Source organism: Marmota marmota, unplaced genomic scaffold (genome assembly GCF_001458135.2).
Source record: "Marmota marmota marmota unplaced genomic scaffold, marMar, whole genome shotgun sequence".
Lineage (NCBI taxonomy): Eukaryota > Metazoa > Chordata > Mammalia > Rodentia > Sciuridae > Marmota > Marmota marmota.
This window is the reverse complement of record NW_025999925.1, coordinates 355,692-376,593: the sequence shown is the minus strand read 5'-3', so window position 1 is coordinate 376,593 and position 20,902 is coordinate 355,692. Positions and strand designations below refer to the sequence as shown.

Below are 20,902 nucleotides of genomic sequence, written 5' to 3'. Positions count from 1 at the left end.
TCTTTAGGTGTAGATGGACACAATACAATGCCTTTATTTTTATGTGGGGCTGAGGATCAAACCCAGGTCCCACCCATGCTAGTTGAGCGTTCTACTGCTGAGCCACAATCCCAGCCCGTTTCATGTTCTTATTATAGTTATTACCAAGATCTAGGATTGTCAGTGCCAACACCCCCATGTAGATTTCATGATAAATTGTAGTTGGGATAGACCTCAAGCTGCCCTGAAGGGACAATTGTGAAGATTTTCCTTTAGCTTTGGCTTTGTGGACAGTGAGACTCAGATGGGAAGACAAACCTTCAGTGGATGTGAGCCTCAGAGCAAACTATGGCCTTGGATACAGGTGTCTTCTTCCAGATCAGCTCTGGACCTCATGAAATTGCCTCAGGGCTACTTAAACAGGAGCCTTCCCTTTGCATCCGAGATCCTACTGCTTAAATGAACATCAGCTCCTCTTTGGGAGGGTGACAGGGGAAATATTTTCAGTCCCTTGTTATGAAACAAAATACCTGCAGGGCCTAAGCAGGCAATGACATCCCTGAGCAAGATATCACTAGAGGAAAATGCTCTGAGTTGGGGTTCTCAGCCCATCAGGCCCCCGGAAGACTGGGCTGTGCAGAAGTGATGGTGAGGAAAGGGCTGGGGGAAGGGAAGCAGCAGAGGGAACGAGGCTGTTGCCAACTGTGGTGGGGGACCCCCTCCATGCTGTTGAGCTACAAGAAAAACATAGGACACATGGAAACTATCCCTTTGTGACTTCACTAGAGAACAGAGCTTTTTCTTTTTTCCTTCCTTTTATTAAGTTCCTGAAAGTGCCTAGTGTTCCTGATGGAAATTTTTAGTGGTTTGCCATGTAGTCATAAAATTGTATTTTAGGGCCTTTTTGTTTCTTATACAAAAATGAAGAGACAAATCTTCATGAATAGGCGACACAACTTCCTGTTCGTGTGTTCTTCGGAACTAGAGTCCATCACGTGATCCTTTCCAAGGAGCACTAAATCATGAGACTGAGGCAAAGATGTTGAAACACAAGGGAATGTTCACTAACCCTGCCCAGCCCCTTGATGTGCCATCTGGAAACCATGAATTCAGTGAACTTCGGCTCTCGCTGCAGAGTCTGCCTAGGCTGCAGTCATAAAATATGATCCCCCTGTTAGACATGGTATCCCCAAGGCAAGGCTATGTCCCTGAGTCCTGAAGGACACTGTGTTGGCATCAGCAGCTTTGATAGCCTTCATTTAGGCAGATGTGACCTTTCTTGCTGCTGGATCCTCTTTATCTGCCAGCCAGTGTATAACCCTGTTCCCTCGTTTGTTCAGGGTTAGAAATATATCCTAGGTATTAGAGTTAAGCCTTCCAGTTATGAGTATTCTTTCTAGGTTACCTCCACTCTCTATCCCAGGCCTGGGTACATGATTACTCCATGTGTCCTGGGCACCTATCACTGTCCCCCAGGGACATGCTGTAGTTTATTGCAAAGATTGTCCTGTTTTGTAGAAGGAACCATGTGCCCCTTTTCTGCTATGTTGTCAATTGATGGTGCAGGGCCTGGTCGACAGTGGTACTTAGAAAATAGCTGTTAGGTGAAGGAATGAATGATAGTAGTTTTAAGTGAGCCCAAAGCCTTCATTCCTTTCCTATCTTCTGAGCTTTATTTGGTATTCTTTAAAGGAGCTCAGAGTCTGACACTGTTCTTCTGAGTATAATGCTCAGACCTTCATCAGGACCATATACTAGGTGTGTGCTAAAACTGGCCAACTGGCCCCACCCCAGATTGCTGAGTCAGGCAGAATCTCTTGGCCTGGGACCCTGGAAATTGTACTTCTAATAATTCACCTGCAGGAAATGCTTTTCTTATAGACTACTAAAATTTGAAACCCATTGCTCTAATAGATGAACATTAGCATAAATTGCAATAAAGTGGTAGGGAAAGAAGATAAAGTTGTGCCCTGATAAAAATATGCTCTGAAATTTGAAATTTGAGTGCCAGCAATGCTCAGAAAGTTTTAGTTTTTAGAGCATTTTGGATTTCAGATTGTTGGATTAGGGATTCTGAACCAGTAAAGTCTATGCTAATAATTCATTTGTTCATACAATACTTACCAACACTTTCCCTGTGCCAGTCACTGTTGCAGATACTAATAATAGAATGGTCCTGAAGTCATGAGGCTTACAGCTGTTGAGATAGACTATAAGGATATGGTTGAGAATTTGGATCAGTGTATGAAGGAAGAAAGTAAAGCCCGTGTTATTGACATAGCAACGGGCAGAAGACAGTTCTTCTCTGAGGGAAGTTTATTCTGAGGCTGAAAAAATGAGAAGAAAGCCATCCATGTGCAGAGTTGAGGGTGGGGAGTGGGAAGAACAGTCTGAAAGAGGGAACCCACATGGTGAGAGTTTGAGGAAGATTAGAACTTGGTCCCAACTGCAGAGCTAAGTGGCTGCAGCAAGGGACAATGGTAGGAGATGAAGCCAGGAAGGAAGCCAAGATGGTATCACAGGGCACACAGGCCCCACCAGCCCCATAGAGGATGCCGTGATGTCATCTGGTGTGTGGGGGAAGCCACTGAAACAATAAACACAGGCGTTGCGATGTGATCAATATGTGTGCTTTAGAAAGATGAGTCCATTCTCTGCAGAGGAGGTGACAGGAGGGTGGGAGCAGGGGAGAAAGAGAAAAGAGAGAGAGAGGAGAGGGAGGGAGGAAGGTGAGAGAGAGGGAGAGAGAGAGGGAGGGAGGGAGAGAAGAAAGAAAGTCCATCCCATAAGGGAATGATTCAGTCCAGGTGGCAGTGGCCTGCCTGGGAAGGCATTGTGACTGATGGAGGGCCATGAAGAGAAGACATTGGTGGACAGCAGAAGAGAGATCAGTTCTAAAGGGAATGGGGGTGGTGAAGGGGTCAGGAAGGTTTCCATGGCTGAGGCAGAGGGTGACAGGGTGGATGTCTTACTTGCTGCTATAACTGAATCCCACAGACTGGGTGATTAAAGAACAGAGGTTTATTTAACTCATGTTTCTAGAGCCTGAGAAGTCCAAGAGCATGGCACCGGCATCTGCTGAAGGCCTTTGTTGCTGCATCATGGCATAACAGAGAGCATCACATGGCAGAACAGCAAATGTGCTAGCTCAGTTCTTTGTTCCTTTTTTTTTTTTTTTAAATAAAGCCACTCATGGGGGCCCAAACCTCACAACTTCATCTAATCCTAATTACCTCCAAAATGCCCACCTCCAAAAACTGTTAACCTATTAATTTAGGGCTTGCATTTCCAACATGTGAATTTGGGGGAGATAAATTCAAACTATAGCAGTGAGTGTTCCCAAGCAGGCTGAAATGGACAAGAGAAAGAAGAGGAAGGAAGGGTATTCCTTGGAGAGGACTCAGGGTGACAAGGCTCAAAGATACAAGCAGAATTCTGAATAATGCCTTGAAAATTGTGAGCTTATAATGAATGCTTGTTGGTATTTAGGTGTGTCTTAGGTAGGGAAGACATAGGCATAGTGGTTGGCAATGTAAACTGTAGAAGCAAAATACATTCTACCTCCTGGAGCCTGTTTCCTCACCACTTTATATAGGGCTTAATAATAACAGTATCTCTCTTAGTAGAAATTTTGTGAGGAACAGATGTGATCACCCACAGAAGACACTTGGTGCAGTGCCTGAAAGATGAACGCTCTCAATGAGCACTGGCAGTGGTTGTTGTTCTGAGGCACTGAGTGGAAAAATGAGCAGAATATTTGGACTTGGGGTCAGAGATTCAGCAAGGGAACCTTAGCCCTGAGACCGACAAGTTAGGTCAGCTCGGGTGTTGTATATACTTGCTCCCTCAGTTTCTGCATCAATAAAATAAGTAAATTACAACAATAATAGGTTTCTAAGCTTCTTCAGAGTTCTAAAATGCTCTATGTCTACTATGTGGAAAGTTAGCATCCAAATAAAACTTACATAATTTCTCATCTATACAATTTAAACTAGGTGAACCGGGGCTGAGGATGTGGCTCAAGCGGTAGCGCGCTTGCCTGGCATGCCTGCCTGCAGCCAGGGTTTGATCCTCAGCACCACATACAAAGATGTTGTGTCCGCCAAAAAAACTAAAAAATAAATATTAAAGTTCTCTCCCTCTCTCTCTCTCTCTCTTAAAAAAATAAAAATAAAATAAAATAAACTAGGTGAAACTTGTTTACTGGCATTGAAATAGCAATAGAAAATCAGCATGTACTCTGTATATGAAATGAAAAGAATTTGTGTTTCTATATGAAATATAAAGTTATGAACAAAAGTATCCATTGGCTAAGTATGATCACAATCATGCCATCTAGTCTGGTATTAATATATAGAACTAATGAAAGAAAATAGACTCACTAAAAATAATTACAGTGGACTGAGATTATTTTGAGCCTGTTTGGAAGACCATTTTCATTATAATGAAGCAAATGAAACAAATCAATAGATTGAATATGTTATTGTGACAATTTTCTCACTGAAGTGTACTTTTTTAAAGTCGTAACATGGACTGTAGGGTATTGAAGTCAGAATTTCTCAGGTTTTTAGAACAAAGAATTTGAAATCTGCTTCATTTGCTATAAAAATATGACCAAGATAGCTGCCCTTTCCTTCAGTTCCTCTGACATGAAGCAATGTATCTTTATCTTACCTGACAGATGAATAAAAGTTTCAAGCCCAGTTATGTAATATACTAATTACAACATCTAACATTTGCTGGTGTGCTTTGTAACCAAATACTTTCTTTTGTTTTCAATTTAATCTCTGCAGCTCCAAGAAGCCTTTATGGCTGAGGGCTGAGGGCTCTGTAGGATTTAGAACTTTCTTAGGATTACTTCACTAAATAGATAAGGTGTCTTTGTTACATTATTTGGGATGGCTGAAGCCCATCAGCCAAAGAAACCAAAAACCCATAAATTGCATTTATTTAACTCATTGGAGCAAAAAGAAAATGCATATCCATGAAGCCACTGGAAGAAGAAGTGAAAGGCTCAGCGTAGATTTGGGCTTGTCGTAGGTGATTTTAAAAAACTATTTTTTAGGTACAAAGACTAGTTTTCTTTGGGACCGGAGCTGGCTCAATTTGATGTCTTGGTCATTTTGATGTAGGAGGCAGCAAGACTGAATGGGGAACTAGATTGTCATCAATAAAGAAACTCATATTAGCTGAAGACATTTGAGTATTATTTTAAGTGAGAACATTTAGTTGTTGAGTGGTGCAGAGTCCTCGTCTCTGTCTTCCTTCACACTTGATTGAAGATTGCTTCTGTCTTGTTCCTTCATCACTGCATCACTTGTTCTTTGTCACTGAGTGGCTTGTATTCTGCAAAAGTTATTTGTGCTAGGTACAAACAGTCAAAACACTATGGCCGGGGCTGTGGCTCAGTAGTAGAGCACTTGCCTAGCACATGTGATGCACTGGGTTCAATCCTTAGCACCACATAAATAAATAAAATAAAGGTACCGTGTTCATCTACAACTAAAACAAAACAAAACAAAAAACCCTATGGCCTGGTAGCTAATGCTCTGGATTTTCTATTGTCTTCCCTCCTTCCTCCTTCCCGTTTTCATTTTCCTCTCACCCCACACTTTCTTCTTCCCTCAAGCAACTAGCTAATTTCTTCCAAAGAACCATCAAACAATCATTAGGTCCAGTGTTCCCCCCTGGGGGAGTTTTAGCACAAGGAAGATTTTCAACCACTAAACAGTTACTTGACTTTAGGTAAATTACTTCTTCATTTTAGCCTGGCTTTTTTCATCTTTAAAAAAATGGTAATGGTAATTACCTTGTAGGGTGTTTGGAAAATTAGAATAATTTGTATAAAGTACTTGAAGTGCATACTCCAATGGCAAATAGTGAACACTATTTAAAGGCATAAGCATTTGTCAAAAATATTAATTTTCTTATATTTTATGTTAGATTGTAGAAGGTCATAGAAAGTGGGAAAAGCCAGGCTTTCTAAATGTGATTCTCTGCCATTGGCTGTTAGTTATATGATGAAACTTTATATAGTTATTTTTTGTACATTTATTAAAAATGGAAAAACTAGATAACATTGTTTATATGTCTAATTAGTGAAGAATATAAGATCACTTTAAGACTCTTAGCGGTTCATTAATCTAAATAATGAGATGCAGGCAAGGGTGTTTTATTTGTAGACTACAGAAAAAGTGGCTGATTAAGACTGTAAAGAAGAAATGGAAGACACAAAGAATTGTACATGTAAAAAAAATGTTTTATAAGACACTTCTGCTGAAGATTTTACTTTTTATTATGATTAAATTATAAGAGGAGCAGGTACTAAAATTAGCTCTGAATCAAAGAGTGGTTTGCGTTTTCATCTTTGTATTTTCCAGGTTTTCTACAGAAATATTACATTCATGATTAGAAGGAAAAAAGAAAAGAGAGCATTTTGTCTTATAAAAATCCAGTTTTTCCTGAAGTTGCTAGGCTTCTCAACCATGGTTACCAAAATCTTACACCACATGTATATACGTTCATGCATGCATGACCGCCTGTGCACGTGCACACGTATTTCGTAATCCTTAGGCATATGCTAGACATTAAATGGTATTTGAGATTCAAGTTGAGAATTACTCAAGTGTGCATATTGCTGAGATACAGTGTAATCTTTTTTTTTTCATTGTGTCTGTATTTGTTCTCTATAAGCATTAATAACTCTGTTCTTGGAAAAATACAATTGAAAAGCATCCTGCTAATGAAAAACTTTATTACAAATGACTCACTTTTTGTGTGGTCTTTCTTTCTTTGTTTCCCCCTCCTAACCTCACATTAGAAGTCTGGCCTTCATTTTCGACATACAGATAATACCGTCCAGTGGTTGAGAGCCATGGAGTCTATTGGACTACCCAAGGTAAGCCTTCACATACTGGATCCTGAACTGGAGAGACGAAAAGGTGGTGCAGAAATACCTCATTATGACAAATGATTTGGCAGACTGAACTATGTTAATGCAAGAATGAGAAATGTGAGAACCAAACAAAAATATTGAAAGGCTTATGCAAAGTAATAGATGGAAGAACTCAGAATGAGGTAGGGGTACAACATGACAGCAGCCAGGTGAAAGTGTGTATGCATAAACAAGATCAGAAGAATCTTCAGCTCATAGATGGTTGATTTAAGACAGTCAACTCCTTTGTCTCATTGTATCACTATAAATTATTATCAATTTATTTTCCCAAATTATTATAAATCATACAATCACTTTAAATTTTAAAGTCTAGAGGCTTGTAGCTTTTATTCTTGAAAAGATCTTCATTGACTCTGTAAGGATTCAATGCTTGTTAAATTCAAGGAGCAAGTACTCTTAAGCTTGTGAGAGAAATAAATACCTTGGGGAAAGGAGGAAATTTTATTTGATAAAAGTTATAGAGCTATTACTTGAACTTCTTATTTTGAAAGAACTATAAAATCACAGGAGGTTGCAAAAATAGTGCACCTATGTGTGTATCCTTCATTCAGCTTCCTCCAACAGTGATGTGTTACATAACTGTAGTACAGCATTAAGTTGATTCTGGGGTGTGAATGTAAGTAGACTACAGACTTTATTCAATTTTCACCGTTCTTACATGCATTCATTTGTGAGAATGTTAGTGTGTAGATCTGTGCAGTTGTGGCCCATGAATAAATTTGTGTAGCCACCACCACAGTCAAGATACAGCTACCACAGAGAAGTGGTCTTTTATGCTATATCCCTCCCACTGCCCAGTCCCTGTCAACCACTAATGTGTTATCTACTACTAATTTTGTTACTTTGAGAATGACATGAAATGGAATCATACAGTAGACGAGGTTGACATTTTTACACTTGTTGTGTTATTCTTGAGCTCCATCATATGTATCAATAGCCCAATTCTTTGCATTGCTTAGTTGATACAGCTATTTTAAGAGGGTGATTTAGGAGGGTTTCAGCTTGAGGAAAAGGCAATAGCTACCAACATATGAAGATCTGTGTTGTCTCCTGATTAAGCCAGATTTGCTGTTAAAAACACCCACCATGACCAAAAGAAAAAAAAAAAAGATTTCTTAATGTAAATTATGAATGCTTTTTTTTTCATTATATTTCTGCTCATTTCTGTTTTAGCAGTCTCATTTTTCTTGAAATTATCAATCTAGTTTCTCCCACTCTTTTCTCCCTTCCTCTCCTCCCTCCCTCCCTTTCTTTTTCTCTCTCAGTACTAGAGATGGCATTTTACCCAGGGGCATTTTACCTCTGAGTTACATCCCCAGTGCTTTTTATTTTATTCTTCTACTTTGAGATAGGGTCTCACTAAGTTGCTTAGGGCCTCACTAAGTTACTGAGGCTGGCCTCAAACTTGTAATTCTCCTGCCTAAACCTCCTGAATTGCTGGGATTATATGTGTGTGCCATTATATGTGTGTACCTGGCCTAGTTTCCCTTCTCTTATAGTGCCTAGAATATTAAATGCTATCACTTTGGGGCACTAGTTGTCATATAGAATTCATATTTCTGGGTATTAAATGGGTCTGGGTGGTAAACAAATTTGAATAGGATTTTTCTTAGTGAAGCAACATCTGATTAAGACAACCAGGTAATTCAATAGATATGATTAAAACCTTTGTGAGCTTTGGGGCCAAACAAGTGATCTATAGAGCAGATTCTATTTTAATATTGATTGTTATCATGAAGTAATTGATACATTATATTTTAGGGTTGAGAGGCTAACAGTGTGTTGGATTAATTTTGTCTGTGATTTACCCTTAATTTTTTTTATTAATTCTGAGCTCAGCACCATGTAAGGGGCTGGAGACATAATACAACAGTCTGGTTAATTGCAAGTTGATTCCATCTCCTTGCTGAAGGAAGATACATTTATGAGGATTTTTCAGGAGAAATATGAATGTAGAAGGTTCTCATTTTTAAAAGGGGGATGGGGAGAGTTTAATAATACAGCAAGGTGTAGGGTGAGAATTGTAGTCGTTCTCTACTTACATAGAGCTTTAAACCTAGCTCTTCTGAATCAAGAAGCCTCTTTTCACTGACACTGACAGAAAATATTAAAAGTAAAGCTCGAAGGGCCTTTGAAAACTTCCCAGGCTACAGACATTTCTTTAAGTGTGTAGAAACTACACATTGTTAGCTTGAGAAACTTTGCTTTATTCTTTTCTCTGCTTTTTTCAATGTCCAATAGAAAATTGCCCTTGGATATTAAATACTACCATCTTGCATATGATGTTAGTTTTTATGTCAAATTGTGTAAAATATTTACTGAAAGCAAGCGACATTTATGTTTAGTCTCAACATAACTCTTATAAGTTTCAAGCCTAATGATTCATTTTTGCATTGCTTAGGAACAGAAAAGTTAGTGTGTCCCCTTTGAAATATGTTTCTGATTTAGTTTTTTTAAGTTTAAGAAAAACAGTGTGAATATTGTGTGTATTGTGTCCATCTACAAGTAAAAATATTTTCTTTAAATCCTTGATGCTCAGATCTTTCAATCTAGCAATTCCATATTTAGATGATTATCTAAAATAAGAAATCAGATACTCAAAAATGCCAGTGCATTCACTGCAGTGGTTTCGAATAAGGAAAAAATTGGGAACCAAACAAATGTTCAGCCACAGGGAATGGTTAAGCTATGGTTCAAAAATATGAAAGAATCGTATGCATTTGCTAGATATAGTACTATTAAAGAATTATAAAGAGGACGTTTAATTGTCATCTTTTATTAAGTATTTTGAATAGCTTTAGATATATACAATTTTGTTTTCATGTATACATAAACATAAGAAAAAAGAGACTCATAGAAAAAAAAAACAGTAAAAGTATAGGTGGGATTATAGGTATTTTTCCTTCATACTTCACTAACTTTCTAGATTTTATTCAGTGGAAAGGTATTACTTTAAGTGGAAACAAAAACCCATGTGTGGGTGTTGTATATGAATGAACTCATGTTCATAGAACTATGTACCAACTTTTAAAAAATATGTTTTTATTAGTTGTTGATGGACCTTTATTTAATTTATTTATTTACATGTGGTGCTGAGAATCGAACCCAGTGCCTCACATATGCTAGGCAAGTGCTGTACCACTAAGCCCCAGCCCCAGCCCGATGTATCAACTTTTTATTTTTTTATTTTTATTTGTATTTTTTAGTTGTAGTTGGACACAATACCTTTATTTTATTTATTTTTATGTGGTGCTGAGGATCGAACCCAGGGCCTCGCATGTGCTAGGCAAGCGTTCTACCACTAAGCCACAACCCCAGCCCCCAATTTTTTAATACTGTTGTAAAGTACTGTAAGAAGGCCACCTTCTCAGGCCCATGAGAAGTCACAGGAGTGAGGATACAGAGAGAAACACTGCCGCCCAGGACTATGGATTTAGCCATGTGGAAAGGCTGACTGTGAACTTCACCCCTCCTCTTTTGGCCCCAAAGAGGCATGCAGAGAGGCAGGGAACTAGGTTCGGGACTGGTCTGTCTGTAGAGCAAGATGAAGCCACAGTTGAGAGGCTTTCTTCACTGGAACAAATATAGAATAGCCAGGCCAATCAGAGTATCTGGGGAGTTAAATTGATTGTGAGAATCAACACATAATAAACACGTTGTCTCTTTTGTTTTCCAGATATTTTATCCAGAAACAACAGATGTCTATGATCGGAAAAACATACCAAGAATGATATATTGCATTCATGCCCTAAGGTGGGGAAAAAAAAAAAAAAAGCTAAGAGACTACCTAGGAAGTAGATTTAAAATAAAACTACAATTTCAATTGTGAAAACTCTTAAGCAAATTTAATAATCTGAAATTTTTTATTAAATTCAGTTTTGAATCTAATAGTACAAAATTCAATAGTTGTCACATAAACACCATCCTTGAACTTAAAAAAAAAAGAAAAAAAATGTTTTGACTTTTAAAAGTATGGTTCAAAATATAAAACCGAAAAGTGAATCAAAGACCTTTAAGTAAAACAAGGAGAGAATTTTAAGTGGAAACTTAAAGGAATCCAATAATAATGTGCTACTACATTCCTGAGTTATAATCTAGTTTGCAAAAATGTAACTGAAATATATGAAATGAGCCACTACAATAGTCATTATGATTCTTCTTTGATTCTTCTTAAAATTATCAGTGTGATTCAATTTTTACCATCTATTAAGAAAATCCAGTATAAGGACAGTTTTTGGTTTTATTTTTTTGCTTTCTGTTTAATAGAACTTGTACTGTAAGGATAAGAAAGAAACACAGAAGTTGCCCTAAATTAGATAAATCAAGACACATTAATTGTTTTATAGCAGTTTTTTATAATGTATGAAAATGTTGAAATTCTATTGTTTCAAAAATGATTTTTATCTTGTTGGCTTGGGAGGAACTGTGATTTCTTTTTTAATAAGATGCTAACTAAAAATGATTCTAAAAAATCCAGCTTGTAGCTATTGTCTTGTGTGAACACAGGTAATGGTTGGAAGACTTCATGTTTAATGAAATTTTAAATTCCTTTTACAACATCTGCCTTGTGTTTATATCACTAGAAGTCATTTTCCTGGCAAGATATTCTGCCTAGGGGTTTATGTTAACTTCTTCCTGGCTCTTTTCCTCTCCAAAGGAAAAGGTTTCTATAATAATTCATTGCAATGCTGGTCTTCTAGAGAAAAATTTTGATTATGTCATATAATTTGACTTTCCCCCGAGTCATTACTTATGAGACTTCTTTGGAAGATGATAGTTGGTAGAAATATAGACCAAATGAAGGTGACTTTGCTATGATTTTTAAAATTCTAATATCTTTAAATAATGTGGGAAGAACCATTCTTGCCTTACTCCTTCTATGGGGCTAAAGTATTATATGTCAACAGGTTTTTACAAAGCTTCTTGGGTACTTATCTTGAAAGATATTTTCAACTGTGTTGCTTATATTCCTTATCAAACACTTTTCAGAGCTTAGAATGATCATTTAACACTGTATGTAGCACCGTTTTTTGTGACTTGCTAAGCCAGCCACCTTGAATTAATGGCATTATCATATCCATGCATCATGGTGCTAATCTCCAAATCTGTAGCATTCTTGTGGGGTGTCTCATGGAAGCGTATGTTCATTTTCTAAAGTAGACACTGGGGATGTTCACATTCAGCAACTTATAAAGAAATGGTGTGCTAAGATCCTTTCTGGTGGTATCACTGTTCTAAAGTTCTATAAAATGGCACCAAGGCTTATAAATGTATGTTTGCTATAGTTTTATCAATGAATTGAACAGCTTGGTAAACAAAGAATGAGCAACTTCTTACATACTATTGCCAATTTCATGCAAATGTTGATGTAATGTTTTCTGGAAATTTATTCTCCGTTACTCCATTATTTTTTGTCAGTCTTGGAGGGGATTCCTTTTGGGTCCTGTCACTTGCTAGATCTGACCTTAAGTAGGAACTCTCTTTGAAAGCAACATTTATTTAGTAAATAACATTCCCTGGGAGAATATCCTTTACTTTTTCTCTGTACTCTGTGGCTACCTCTCACTATGGAACTGAGAAATCAAAAGTGTTTCTAAAGATATTTTTGTCAAAGCTTTTCCCTGCCTCTGTTTAGAATGCATACAATCACTCATGTGAGGCTTGTTTTCAGCTGTGTTGGACAAGACACATTTGGAAACAGGGTAGCATCATCCTTGAATTAAGTATGGCAAATTTGCCCTTGCAGCACAGTTAGAAATGATGCTGAAAATGAGCAAACATGTACAGAGTTATCATTACCTGGCAGAGAATTAGGCAAGTTGGAAATTCTGATTATAGCTCAAGAGCTAGGAGAAAAATTGCTCCAGGTAGTTAAGCTTGCCAGGCACTGCTCTCCTCCTGCCCCAGCCTGTGGGCCTGACTTAATCTACAGAGTTAGCTGGTGGCCCTGACCAAACTTGTCTCCTGTTCCCTGTCATCTTGATTTGGGCTTTACAACCCATAATCCCCTGGGTTTCTTGCCCTGACTTCCTATCTGTGTCTGTTTTCCCTTTACCTGCCTACCCCTCACCTCTTTCATCTTATTTCTGACCCCAGTCTCTTTGCCTATATCATTCATTGAACCCTTTGTCAGTCTAGCTTGGTGTTCTCAAGCTGGACTCCAGAGAATGTCGCAACAGCAGCCCCAGGGCAAATTCTCAAGCTCTGGCCCATATAGAGTGACTTACCTTCATGGTGGGTGGCCTTATACTTTTCCCCAGGAAATGTTTATCTTTTTCTTATTTTTTTTAAAGTAACATATGCTCATTGTGAAAAAAATTGGAATGTCAAAAGAAAAAGTCACAACACCCACTATCTCAATACCAAGTGAAAACCACTGTTACTATTTTGGTGATTGGACTTAAAATCTGTATATGGCATGTTTTCCTTTTGTGGCTTCTTTTGGAATGTTTCTAAAGTCTGTGTATGAAAAGGAGCCAGTTCAAGAAATGAAAGTCTTGCTAACTAGTTACTACACTGACTTTTTTTTTTTTTTTTTTTTTTTTTGGTGAGTGTCTGGAGGCCTTCCAAACATGGAGGGGGAAAAACACTTGTGTGTAGTGTTGTTTAATACTCAATTTATTATTAAAGACTTAAGTGGTAGCAAACAAATGTTCACTTTTTAAACTTTAGTTATACAATTGGATATAAATAATTTACATAATTATGTGATGTTTAAAAACAATCGATGTAATTTTTTTTAATACTTCAAGTACCTTAAAGAATAGATGACATGCCCAGATACAGTTTATATACTTACCAAACTGGAACCTATTCAGAAAGATCCACACCTCAAGTTTCTCTCATTTGGACATTTCCTAGAGTTGTTTGTTATTCTGCTACTTACCCAGAGATAACATGATATTAGCACCATCAGAAACACAAGGATACCCCCTCAAACTTGCTGTGATTACAGATTTGGTTTCAACTGAACATATCAATGTTGCTGAGAACACGGAACCTCTTTAGGTTCTTCTCCCAAGGTGAGTCAGACCTTGGCCACCAGTATCATCCTGAGCTTAAGTCAGTCAGATTTTTTTTTTTTTTTTATTTGTAAGTACATGACTTTCAGGTTAGATTCTTATTTACAGTCTGGTGCCCCCACCCCCATTGCCCTGCAATGATTTACTTCCTGTCTCGCTTGGCCAATTTTATACAATCCTTTGTCCTGTCATAATGATGTATTGGCTTGACCTGTGAACATTATTAAAAGCTTATGTATGCCTTTTTCATTTTTTATTGAGATTAGTTGGACTGTCTAGAGGTTTGCATCTCCTGAGAGACAAAGGATTGACTCTACCCAATGCTCTTTAGGCCATTTGGCTGATTTATCATTTAGGATCGTGTTTATGGGTCCTCTCTGCTTCATTATTGACTGTGAACATTAGTGCCAGACTCTCTCTCTCCACCTGACTACTTTTGTCACCACCTATACTCTACAGTCCTTCCTTATCTTGGAATACTTCTTTTGTTCTTTTTTTTTTTTTTTGGAATTGTTTGGCTTATTCAGAGTTCTTGATCTTTATTCTTTCCTATTATATATATAGGAAACAAGTACGCATCTGTATTCCATAAATAGATGTAGAATCAACAAGTAGGTTTTAATAACACTCCCCTTTTAGAAATTAAAACAAATAATTATGCATGGGCTGTTATCTTTTTTGTGTAACAACTTCCTTTCTGTACTCTGCATATTATTCTGTGGATTATTGCTTTGAACTTCTGGCTTTCCACAGACTGAAGCAAGATCATTGTCTTCTTTTTTGATGGACCAGATTGCTTCAGTTCAGTCAGGCAGACCTCTTTCTGGCAGCTCCCTGGAGCACTGCCCCTGGTGTTCCTTGAAATATACTTGCCTATGTTTTCAACCAGATTTCCATATACTATTTCTGATTCTTCTTGCTTTAAGAAACAGAATCGTCTACTCTCCAAGGAATCCCTTTGAAGTCATGTGTTCATATTGGTATTTCTAGCTTAACATAATTAGGGAGCTGGATTCTGTTTTTCTTAACTATGAAATCTATTTGCCTATTAAGATTTTGCTACACTGACAACCACAAACTAAAAATTTGTCTGCCTCCCCTCTGTGTAAGGATAACTGTTCCAGATTCTGTAGCTGTGTTCAGCAGTCTGGTTTTTAAGTGTATTGATGATGCTGAGATGGCACACATTCAGGGCTTGCATTGTGATGAAAACAGCTGTGGCAGACCTACCTCTGGTTGACCAGCTGTTCCAAATACCCTGACTGCTTTCTTTGTGGAAGAGGGCTCCTCTCCCCCGCAATCCTGCACAGTCAGGTGGCTGTGTTGTCCACTAGGTTGGCTTTGAAGATATTCTTCAGGAATTTGTCACTTACTGAGATACAAGGAAACCAGCTATGGCCCCCTTCTCCCTCCCAGGACAAATATATATTACCCTTTTTAAAAATAAACCCTGCTTTATATGCTTGCTTTGGTGTACGTCTCTAATGTTATACTTCAACATGTGGGGAAGCAGGTTATTGTTACCAATAGCTGGCGGTATCACTCTCCCCAGCAATCGTATACAGTCAGGTGGCTGTGTGGTCTACCAGGTTCCTTTGAATCTGTTCCTCAGTAATTAATGCATAACTTTCCTAGTCTCAACACTCCATTCTCTCAGAACCCTTTTTCTCTCTAAGAAACCAGTTGAACTGTTTCCTCCCTAAAATATCAAATTGATTGTATCTCTTACAACACATATATTTGCATTTCTGAACAAGTCTAAAGACAAAGTCCTAGTCTAAAGTGTATAGGAAATAGGGTCTTAATCTTAGGGGAAAAAAAATCTACCGAATATAAAAAGTACCAACCACATGTAGCTCTTCAACTCTGAACTTATTAAGTACCTCTTATTAGAAAATTGTATTTATCCTATATTCCCAGGACAGACTAATCCCGTGTTCTCAGGAGGGATATCTGGAGATGGCATTATTTGGGATGAAAGTGAGGCATCTTTTTTTTTATTTATTTTTTTTTAGTTGTAGATGGACCTAATATCTTTATTTGTTTATTTATTTTTATGCGGTGCTTAGGATCAAACCCAGGGCCTCACACCTGCAAGGCAAGCATTCTACCACTGAGCTACAGCCCCAGCCCTAAGGCAGGCATCTTTTAAGTCACTCCTTGCTCAAAATTCTCCCCATGTCCCAGATGGAGCATCCTCTCTCTTGCTCTTCCCATCTGAATTAATACTATGACTAATCTTTCTGTCTTACTAATTTCCAAGCTCTTTCAAGCGGAAAACTGTGTTCTGTTTCCTAACATAGCACATACACCTTTGATTGCAACTTGAAGTCTCTAGATTTTATGTTTTTCACTTTTCAGAAGTTTAACTGAATTAATTTCCCTGTGATAAGGCTGCCTCAGGATTTCTTTTGTATGGGATTAAAAATTAGGTGTAGAACACTAGATTTTGACATGATACTGGCAGTTGCATAATGTGATTAAAATGGAAAAACTAATCTGGTACCATAGATAAAACCATTTCAAATATGGAGTTAGTGAGGAAAAATAGTAAAAGATTCTTTGTTTTGAAAGAGGAAACTACTGTGGTAAGTTGTCAATTAAGTGTCTACAAAGGACACATTTACTTAATAGAGTATAGTAGTGACAATAAAAATAAAAAATGGGTGACATTGATGGAGCTTTTAACCATATTTCTCCACGGCTCGAAGTACTTCACAAGTGTAATCTAATTTAATCTTCACAGCATACTTCTTGTGGTAGGTACTATTATTAGTTTCATTTGTAACCAAGGCCATAGTAACCGGAAGGTTGCCTAAGGTCACATGATTAGTAAATGATTAACTTGAGATTCAAAATCAGGTGTATGATAACTGAACGTGTGCTAGTACCCATTCAGCTGGCCGTCGACTTCAGAGAGAGCCAGACATTTCCTCATTATTAAGAAAACTAATAGAACAGTGGCATCAGACTTGAACATACCTGTTTAGAGAACTATCACCTTTTTGGAGAGAAGTAATAGTTTTAAGAGGTTATCCCCCTAATTACCTGAAAAATACCAAAGGCTGATGTCTATGTAGTCAGTTTCCGATTCTTTCTCCCAGCTATTTTTACATTTAAAGTGAAAATTGTAAATGTTTGAAATAATTTCTAAAAATAAAAAAGTTATAGCCAAAACACTTAAAATGCAGAATCATAGAGCTTGAAAACTGTAAGGACCTTGGGAAGTTTTTTTTTTTTTTTTTGGTCCAGATCATAGTTGCATATCCAGATACTGCCAGTTTGGGGGCTGGGGCCAGGGCTTCTGATTGTAGTCCTGTGGTCTCTCTGGTGTGCCATGAGGCTTTGATTTACAAGCATTCATCCCACATGTTATGGCCCAAAATGAGCTGCACATGATGTGATCCAGAAGAGCTGAAATAAACCCAAATCCTGCCTTTTAAGTTTGCATTTCATTACTGTAGGAACTTTAAATGCATGGATTTAAAGTAATAGAAAAAACTCTAATCATAATTTTTCTTCTTTTAAATTTTTTTTTTAATTTTTTAATTGTAGATGGACACAATACCTTTATTTTTTATTTTTACGTGGTTCCAGGGATCAAACCCAGTGCCTCAAGCATGCTAGGCAAGCGCCGTACCACTGAGCCACAACCCGGGCCCTAATCATAATTTTTCTATCTTTTCTTTATTACTTTCCAGACTTTCACTAATATCTTTTGTACAGATAGGAGTACCTGGGCCAGTGAGGCTTTAGCTACTTCAAGACAGCCGCTCTGTTGCCAGCCTGTTTCTGTGATAAGGGGCTCCCTAGTTCACACCAAGTGCTTTCTTATATACAGAAAGTGTTGGTGACATTAATTCCACGGCTCCTGCCTTTTATATTGGCTGTTAGGCACTAAGAGTTACTTAATAAGTTCAGAGTTGAAGAGCTACATGTGGTTGGTATTTTTTTATATTCGGTAGATTTTTTTTTCCCTAAGATTAAGACCCTATTTCCTATACACTTCAGGTAATAAATGACCTCATTTCAATTGAAGTGCTTAAGAAGGAGCAGTTTGCTGTTGCCAATTTTTTTTTTTTTGGTCCTGGGAATACAGGATAAATACAATTTCCTAATAAACATTTACCCCTTTGAGTGATCTGCTTGGAAGTACCTATATACAACCTTCACTATAAAACTCCTGCACTGTGAAAAGTGATCTCTTTAAAGCTAACAGTTTAAATTTCAACATCAGCAATAATAAATGTTGAAAAACAAAGTCAAATAGAAAACATACTCCTAAAACTTTTTAGCAAATGAGGTGTGTGTGTGTGTGTGTGTTTTTTTTTTTTTTTGCAATAAAAAGTTTAAGAAAATCTTTGATTTAAATTTAGAAGCAGACTCTTCCATCCAAAAAGCTAACTTTCCAGCACCACCTTGTGGTGACTTTTAGTTGGATTAAGTTGTTTGCTTATTGTGAAATATGTATTAATGTTACAGTGTACAATGGAGAAGTAGAAAGTATAATTGGAAAGAGGTACCTAATTATTACCAAAAGGGTAAATGAACACTTTTGTTAAGTATAAGTATTCCTTTATTTCATATTGCCAACAAACCTATGTTTTTTGTTTTTGTTTGGAGACAGGGTCACTGTATGTTAACCAAAATGACCTCAAACTTTTGGTCTCAAGTGATCCTCTTACCTCAACCTACTGAGTAGCTGAGACTACAAACATGTACCACCCCACCCGGCTAATCCTGTTTCATGGCAGCCCAAACACCTTTATTTTAGGGTTAGTATAGTACAGAAAAATATTTTTTATATGAGACATTCTATAAATACTATTTAGTGAATGAATGAACAAGACATAATGTGAACAAAGTTATATCAAGATGATTAAGAACAGCTGTCTTACCCCTTTCCAAAAACGACATGAAACATTTATTTATTTATTTATTTATTTACACAAGATCAAAGTATTTATTTGATAAATTTGGACAACAATTTAATTTAAAATTCATTGACAAGAATATTATGGGAACCAAAGAGAATTAAACATAAAAACCTAGATGAAGTGGGAAGTTTTGTGAAAAAACTTAAAATAACAAATTTGGTATCAGAAAAAAGAAAACAATTTCTTTTTTTACAAAAAAAAAATTGTAAAGGCTAATAACAACTGAAAATATTAAATTTGATCAGGTTCTTCCCTTGCCCCAGAAGCTGCTGACATTGACAATATTATATCGAAAAATTCTACCAAACTCCTACTTATGTAGCTCCTATTTTACACAATCTGTTGCAGAAAATAAGCTTCCAAACTCATTTTCTGAAGTCAGTTAATAACCTTCATACCAAAACAGAGCAAGTAAATTATCATCAAAGAAAATGACAGACTGATTTCATGGTGAACATACATTCAAAAATCAGAGATGGAATAGTAGATAATTAAACCAATAATATTTTTCTTTTTTATTCTAATTTGTTATTACAATGCATTACAATTCATATTACACATATGGAACACAATTTTTCATATCTCTGGTTGTATATAAAGTATATTCACTCCATTCGTGTCTTCACACATGTATTTAGGGAAATGATATCCATCTCATTCCATCATCTTTTTTACCCCCATGCCCCCTGCCTTCCCCTCCCACCGCTTTGCCCTATCTAAAGTTCCTCTAATCTTCCCATGCTCCCCTCCCAACCCTACTATAAATCAGCCTCCTTATATCAGAGAAAACATTTGGCATTTGTTTTTTGGGATTGACTAACTTCACTTAGCATTATATTCTCCAACTCTATCCATTTACCTGCAAATGCCAAGATTTTATTCTCTTTTATTGCTGAGTAATATTCTGTTGTGTATATATACCACATTTTCTTTATCCATTCATCTACTGAAGGGTATGTAGGTTGGTTCCACAGTTTAGCTATTTAAATTGTACTTCTATAAACATTGATGTGGCTGTGCCCCTGTAGTATGCTGTTTTTAAGCCTTTTGGATATACACCGAGGAGAGGGATAGCTAGGTCAAATGGTGGTTCCATTCCCAGTTTTCCAAGGAATATCCATACTGCTTTCTACATTGGCTGCACCAATTTGCAGTCCCACCAGCAATGTATGAGTATGCCTTTTCCCCCACATCCTCGCCAACAGTTATTGTTGCTTATGTTCTTTTTTTTTCTTTCTTTTTTTATTGGTTGTTCAAAACATTACAAAGCTCATGATATATCATCTTTCATACATTTGACTCAATTGGGTTATGAACTCCCATTTTTACCCCAAACACAAATTGCAGAATCACATCAGTTACACATTCACGTTTTTACATAATGGCATATTAGTGACTGTTGTATTCTGCTACCTTTCCTATCCCCTACTATCCCCCTCCCCTCCCCTCCCATCTTCCCTCTCTACCTCATCTGCTGTTGTTCAATTCTCTCCCTTGTTCCCCCCCCTTTCCCCTCACAACCTCTTATATGTAATTTTGTGTAACATTGAGGTTCTCCTACCATTTCCATATGCTTTCCCTTCTCTCTCCCTTTCTCTCCCCCCACTCGTCTCTGTTTAGTGTTAATCTTTTCCTCATGCTCTTCCTCCCTGTTCTGTTCTTAGTTGCTCTCTTTATATCAAAGAAGACATTTGGCATTTGTTTTTAAAGGATTGGCTAGCTTCGCTTAGCATAATCTGTTCTAATACCATCCATTTCCCTGCAAATTCTATGATTTTGTCATTTTTTAGTGCTGCATAATACTCCATTGTGTATAGATGCCACAATTTTTTTATCCATTCATCTATTGAAGGGCATCTAGGTTGGTTCCACAGTCTAGCTATTGTGAATTGTGCCGCTATGATCATTGATGTGGCAGTATCCCTATAGTGCGCTCTTTTAAGATCCTCAGGGAATAGTCCGAGAAGGACAATAGCTGGGTCAAATGGTGGATCCATTCCCAGCTTTCC

At 37.3% G+C, this 20,902-nt stretch overlaps 1 protein-coding gene across 1 annotated transcript in view; it reads left to right on the top strand.

Annotated features, from left to right (window-relative positions):
* The window catches only part of Iqgap2 (IQ motif containing GTPase activating protein 2), a 247,439-nt gene that overhangs the window by 92,588 nt on the left and 133,949 nt on the right, over positions 1 to 20,902 (top strand). Inside the window, exons 3-4 of the mRNA XM_048800107.1 lie at positions 6,800 to 6,877; positions 10,611 to 10,687. Coding sequence (XP_048656064.1) covers positions 6,800 to 6,877; positions 10,611 to 10,687 — 155 coding nt within the window. The remainder of the gene's footprint in view (positions 1 to 6,799; positions 6,878 to 10,610; positions 10,688 to 20,902) is intronic.